The sequence below is a fragment of the Sinocyclocheilus anshuiensis genome, unplaced genomic scaffold (genome assembly GCF_001515605.1).
Source record: "Sinocyclocheilus anshuiensis isolate Anshui unplaced genomic scaffold, SAMN03320099.WGS_v1.1 scaffold863, whole genome shotgun sequence".
NCBI classification, from domain to species: Eukaryota; Metazoa; Chordata; class Actinopteri; order Cypriniformes; family Cyprinidae; genus Sinocyclocheilus; species Sinocyclocheilus anshuiensis.
In genome coordinates this window covers 684,758-691,421 of record NW_015547725.1, presented here as the reverse complement: position 1 = coordinate 691,421, position 6,664 = coordinate 684,758, and the positions used below count along the sequence as shown (strand labels likewise).

The 6,664-nt window shown below is 36.6% G+C and overlaps 1 protein-coding gene and 1 long non-coding RNA gene across 2 annotated transcripts in view; both read left to right on the top strand.

Annotated features, from left to right (window-relative positions):
- LOC107704272 (protein FAM214A-like) overlaps positions 1–1,205 on the top strand; it is a 43,901-nt gene extending 42,696 nt beyond the window's left edge. The window contains exon 12 of the mRNA XM_016507154.1: positions 346–1,205. Coding sequence (XP_016362640.1) covers positions 346–499 — 154 coding nt within the window. The 3' untranslated portion in view covers positions 500–1,205. The remainder of the gene's footprint in view (positions 1–345) is intronic.
- Positions 1,206–4,242: 3,037 nt separating this feature from the next.
- LOC107704274 (uncharacterized) overlaps positions 4,243–6,664 on the top strand; it is a 3,608-nt gene continuing 1,186 nt past the window's right edge. Inside the window, exons 1-2 of the long non-coding RNA XR_001635939.1 lie at positions 4,243–4,315; positions 5,453–5,539. This is a non-coding gene — a long non-coding RNA (uncharacterized LOC107704274). The remainder of the gene's footprint in view (positions 4,316–5,452; positions 5,540–6,664) is intronic.

Sequence of the window (6,664 nt, the reverse complement as noted above, 5' to 3'; positions counted from 1 at the left end):
AGTCCTTTGTGATTACTGCATAAATTTTTAATTATATATTTTTTTATATAAAACTTTTAGATTAGTATAGTATAATCTCTTCCATGAGACCAAAAAAAAAAAAGACACAACGACCCCTTTTGTGCCCCCTTTTGAATGAAGGACCTACAAAGGATTAAACTTTCTGAGCCATCAAACGCCCCCTTGAGGAAGACAAGGAAACTGTTGCTAACTAGCTGTATTTGCCACTCAGTGGTTTAAACATTGCCAAAATAAGTCTGATCAGTTGTTTTAGTGAGTCTTATTAGTGACTCTCTTATTAACTGTTTGCACTTTCTCTCTTTTTTCTCTGTCTCGGTCTCTCAGGTTCCAGAGCTCCAAATCTGGAAAGATCTACCTCCATCGGGACATCCGGCTCCTTTTCTCCCGTAAATCCATGGAAGTGGACAGTGGTGCTGCCTATGAGCTCAAGTCATTCACAGAGTCACCTGCCGACCCCCCTTTCTCTCCCAGATGCTAATTTAATCTAGTCTAGTCAAGTCTATACTGATTTTAATCCAGCATAGGGGCCTAACTAAATCAAAATCTGTCATCTGCTTGAATGGGAATTAAAAATAGAGAAGCCCACTAACGCACACAAACACACACACACACACACACATGCACAGAAGGACTGTTCACATTAATGCCCCCTTCCTAAAAATACACACCAATGAATCGTCAGTACTTCAGCATTATTAGGTTTAAAACAACAGATGGTTGAGTTTTCATTTAGGCTTATTTCCAGGCGTTCGGCATGGTGTGCGCAAACGTGTTGGAGGAAAAATGAAATCCACGGACCTTTTTTTTTTTTTTTTTACAAAATTCAAGTAAATAACTACAAGGTTGTTTGAAGAGCACGGTGTTTTGCCACCACAACGGGAAGAAAATTAGTTTTGTTCAATTACTTCTTTCTTTGTACTGTTACCAAATCACTTTAATCGGAAGTGTTGCAATAGAAAAACAAATATCTTACTAGCTTAGTGTTTACATATTTACTTTTTTTGTCATCAGTTATTTAATATTTAAATTGAACTTTCATTTACTGCACATGTGATGCCTGTTGTGCAAAACATTATGATGTAGTGCAAGATATGTTTCAATCATACCATGTATTTTTGTCTTTCAAATTCATATCTTAAATAAAAGAATTATATATTATATCTATAAAATTACCTTTAAACATGCATATGTTTGTGCTCTGTTTTCATCTACTAACAACTTACAAAATACAAACAACCGTGTGTGTGTGTGTGTGTGTGTGTGTGTGTGTGTGTACATTCTTAACCACAATTTGGGGACAAATTTGTATCCAGAAGTGAGGTAAACCTAAAAAATCTCCCATCCTCATTTTTTTTTTTGTAAAAATGCAAAAGGATTTGTTAGGATGTGGGTTTGTATATTAAAACAACAGACATTTATGCAATGTCCCCATTTAGATAGCTGAGTAAATTTGTGTGTGTGTGCGAACTTGTGATTGACCGAATACCTCAAGGGTGTGACGGAAATGTTACGCCCCTTACCATACTGTCAGGCCGTGTTTTTGTCAGGCCGGATTATAATGACTGTCTTATACTGTCTTTTTACGTGTTGCGTTGCATCGCGCCGCGTAAACATCTTTGGATTTGAGACTTTAGTGTTTGCAACTTTACAGATCTTCTTTATGCACCAAGAGCTTGTAACACGTCAAAGAGAAAGGAAAAATGTAAATCGCATCATATGACCCCTTTAAATATCTGCCTTTTTAAAAAAAATGAATAAATAAATGTGTATTTGCAAGAGCACAAAGGTTGCCTAAATACATGTCGTTTTTTTTTTTGTTTGTACAGACATTTTTAGATTTTTCAAACCGATAAGCAAGGTATAAGCGGCCGCTTAGAGCCCCATCAAAATCCCAGAAGCCATTAATCATAGGTGCATTAATCAATATATGAAAAACGCTTTTGACCACAGTGTCGGACCGAGTCCCAAGACACACAAGCAGCCAATCAGCAGTAAGGGGCGTGTCTAGTAATGATAGGGAGGAGAGCGCTCAGTGAGTGCAAGGGACGGATATTAGCAGATCGACTATAGACAACAAGAGATGACAGATAAAGAAGAAAATTTCGGGGAGACAAAACATTAAAAAGAAGGGTTACGATCAGGCAAGAGGTAGGACCCGCGTAAATATTGAAGCAGCTTTCCAGCGGTGGAGAAACTCAAGGAGCGGGAAGGCCTGGAAACGGACAGCGAGGTCGTCTTCCATGTTCAGAGCTAAACCATTCAACACACACTTCTACCAAACACTAGTGATGTTACGCTCGGCACGGAAGCTTCGAAGCTTGTGTAAAAAAACAACACATTTCATATCAAAGCACTGTATCGGAGCTTGATGCGTTTTGCCAAAAGCACGTGATCTATGACGTTTGAAGCTTCGTTCGTCTGAAAATCACGTGACTGCTTCAGTGTCTGGTTCAACTACACGAACCTCAGCGAGCCGTTTCCTTTACATTATAGTAATGTATAATGCGTTAGCATTGTTTTTTTTTTTCAATATCGTAATTAAATATTAAGTTCAAATGGACTTTGCCTATGAAATAACAGGACTGAGGCATTAAAGTAGACAGATCGCGGATTTAATTTATGAATTTATGTTTCATTTATTTTGCTTATTCTAGCACCAGTACACCGACACAAATGAATGACTTTGACAATGACCATTATTTATATACAATAAAATAAAACAAAGAATCAGTTATAGAACCAGATGTGAAACCAGCGGCTGTAATGGAACACAGCAATTTGGAAGCCCATGTAGCCAAAAAGATCTGTCCCAATAACGGCCCAAATCCGGCAAGCCGGAAGAAATAACTTGGCCCGGATGCGGTTGCCGGACTCTTGTGAATCACGGGAGTGAATGACGCACCAGAATCGGCCCGAGTATGCTGGCCCGAGTCCGGTTGCCGAAACTGAGCCGACACTGCCGGCATCAGGCCACAATCACGCCAGCATAGATTATACAATTAGCCTGTACTGGCCCGATTCTGGATTCCAAATGGAAATGTATATGAAATACAGACCTATATTTATTTCATTAATAATAACAAAATTTACCAAAGCAATATTAGTTTGTTTTCTAAATTAAGTAGGCTACTTGGATTAGTATAACTGTTCATGTAATTAATTGGTTCACTAAAAACTACAAAAAAATTATAAAAGACTTCCTCCAGTTTTTATAACAATGTTGTTTCCACAAATATCACACACACACACACACACACACACGCGCTCTTCCCCCCTCACCCCCAGAATGACACCATATAAAAATACGATATGAGAATTTATTTGAATTTATTATTGAAAAAGTGATATCAACAAATGCATAAAAACACTATAGAAACTCTAAGAACACTCGGGACCTCAAGTTTATCCTAAAAGAGGGACAGAATGAATGAAAGAGAGAGATAAAGTGGGGACACATATTGGCACATAGTAAGTCAGACCTCAGTAATCTCAATGGTAATAAGTATATTTCTGAGAAGTACATAAAGCCCATTTCTGAGAAGTACATAAAAAGTAGACTAAAAGTATACTTTCCTATTTTTAGCTTAAAAGAAGTATACTAATAGCACACTTGAATAAACTTCTTTTTCGTAAGGGTATTAATCAGTGTGTTGAACATGGCAAATCCAAGATGCAGGATGGCTGCTAGATTGATCACTTACAACAATTGGATGACAATCTGAAAAAGAAAGAAAGAAAAAAGAATAAATATTTTCATTATTGAAAATAATTATAATTTTACTTCAAAATGACTCTTTTTTCTTCCCCGGTGTATGCACAGGCCTAAATGTTTTACTTTTATTGTAAGCCTTTGTTATTAAAAAGCAGAATTATTATTATTATTATTATTATTATTTTCTCATAGGGATAGGCTACATTGGCTTGTGAGTCTTTTCTGTCTCTCGCTCGCTCTATCTCACACATTGAGAGAGAGTGAGTGTTCAGTGTGCGTCAGTGTCGCGCGCTCTCTCAGACAAATCTGTGTCTCATTTAGAAGGCTGTGTCCTCTGGAGGTCGCATTCGAAGGCTGCATACGTCATCGAGGCTGTCTCATTTCAGAAAAGCAAGTAGGACACTCCGAATGCGACCTTCGAATGCGACCTTCTTTCACAGGAATTCGGAGGATGCATGAGGTGTATCCTTCGCTGCTACAGATAATCCACAATTCTTTGCGTCGCCATAAATAACCGTCGTTTATTTGAAAAAATGGCGGCGCCGGCAGATCTGCACACAAGTGGAGATGTGGTGTTTAAATGTAAGTATTTCAAAGTTCTTAATTTTTTTAGTTGTATTACAGGTGTGATAAACATGATTACAAGTCTTTAGTGATTTTTAAACGTTTAACAGCACTTTGCTAACAAGGCGAGAAATAATTAATTTGTTTAACCCTCTGGTATTACATTTTGGGGTCACTTTCATATTGTTCACTGTAGAAACTGACCGGAGACAATAATTTTATAATAAATTAATTTCTGTTTTTAGTGTTATGAAATTAATGTTCGCTATTTTAGTTCACTGACTAATATTCAAATAAATTATGCACCTTTTTTCTATATCAAGTATAGAAAATAAATTGTCTATATCAAGTATAGAAAATAAGTATAGTTTTAATATAAAACTATTTTAAAATGGGTAGGTTTAGGGGAATAGAATATGTTTGTACAGTGTAAAAACCATTATGCCTATAATGATAGGAATAAGAGTGTGTGTGTATTTATCTTGTATAAGACTTTTTTTGTCAAAATTTAGATTTTTGTTCGAAATGTTTAAGTATTGTTTTTTGCATTATTACAGTTAAAATAAGACAAATTCAGAAAAAAATATGAAAAAAAAAATCTATCTAAAATGACCAAACACTACAAGATGGCAAAATCAACAGTAAAGTCCTGTTCAATTTTGTTTTGAATAGGGAGCAAGGAAAATACTGAGAAATTTATAAGATTGAGGCAGGAACATTCTGATCTCTTCACTGGAGCTAAAAATACAGCCTTATATGGTTGGAGGTACGATCTTAGAATTAAAAAGTAGGCAGTCAGTCTTTCTTCTTTTTGAGCAGAATTAATCTCATTATTGCCTGAAAGGCCTGAAAGGAAAAAATAAAGTTCTGTCAAGAAGGACATGTTAGACCAGGCTAGACCAGTCCTGCAGAGTTTTGCTCCAACCCTTATACAAACTCACCTGCCTGTTGCTTTCCAGTAACCCTTAGAAACATGATTAGCTTGTTCAGGTGTTTGATTAAGGTTGGAGCTGAACTCTGCAGGACAGCAGCTCTCCAGGACCAGCATTGTGCAACCCCTATGTTAGGCAGAAGGGCAGTCTTATTTCTAAGGATGTGTAAGGAGTTTTCACTCTAAATTGTGATGTTATGCTTATGTTATTTTTATGATTATAGATTTCTGGAGAAAATGGACCTGTCCAGTAAAATAACACCAGCACAAGCAAAGAAAAAGTGGGACAAATAAAAAAAAAAAAGTATAAGGTAAGCTAAGATGTAGGCCTTGTACAGTCCCATGTCTAAGTTGTCTCAACTCTATAAAAATTAACTTTTTAAGTTTCAATTCATATAAAATACATTATGTTGATAATTGGCACAGTCAAAAGATTCAGGAGCACCTTCTGATCAATAATCAAAAATTCTGATCAAAAATTTGCCTTCCCATTACGAGGTGATATTTGACTCCTTAAAGTCTATTGTCTATTACAGAGGCATTTTTTTTAATGGCATTTTTCTAATTTTATTAAAAGTTTGTCATCTTTTATGTCAAATTCAAAAATGTATATTTATAAGCTTTTTACACTTTCTAATTAAACAATAGAATAAGAAGAATAAGTTACCAATCATATAAAATCAGTATAAGCAAAATAATTTGTACTACAGAAGTGCACAGAAGAACACAAAACTGGCTCGTAGGTGTATTTTCAGATATTTAATGAGGCTCAGAGGTGGCATGAGTGAGTATTTATGCCATCACCATTAACATTTTTCTGTCTTAGGAATGCAAACATCCAGGGTCAGGTGAGGGCCTGAACAACAGAAAGCCAACTGCTGAAACCTGGCCGTGGTTTGTTCTAATGGATGAGATGTTGGGTCAGAGGCCTTCCATTTCTCCCCCGTTCTCATTGCTTCACTGCCTGATGACGGACCACAGCCAGGTTGCAGTTCTGTTGAGCCTACCCAGGAAGCAGAACAGCAGGAGAGGCCAGGTATAGAGCAGTCACGGCCAAGAAAGAGAAAAAACAAATCAGATCCTCTTCTTGAGCTCCTGAAGGAAGACATGGCACGTCAGAAGGAGTGGGAAGAAAGGAGAGATGCAGAAGACAGGGCGAGGAGTGATAGGCTCTTTAATTTACTCGAAAAATTAATTGATAAAATGTAACAAAAATATTTACAATATTTACTCACTATTGTTACTTACAAATATTAAAAAGGTAATTCTGTTGTCAACATTTCACTAAATCTTTAAATTAATACATTCTAAATGGCTAAACTTCGCCAGCGATGGCGCCGCAGACGGCAGCCTCAGTGTTTGGCTCTCCAGTGTTTGTACTGTTTTTGTTAGTTTTTCCTGTTTTTTGTTTCTCAAACACGATCAGTTTTACCAGG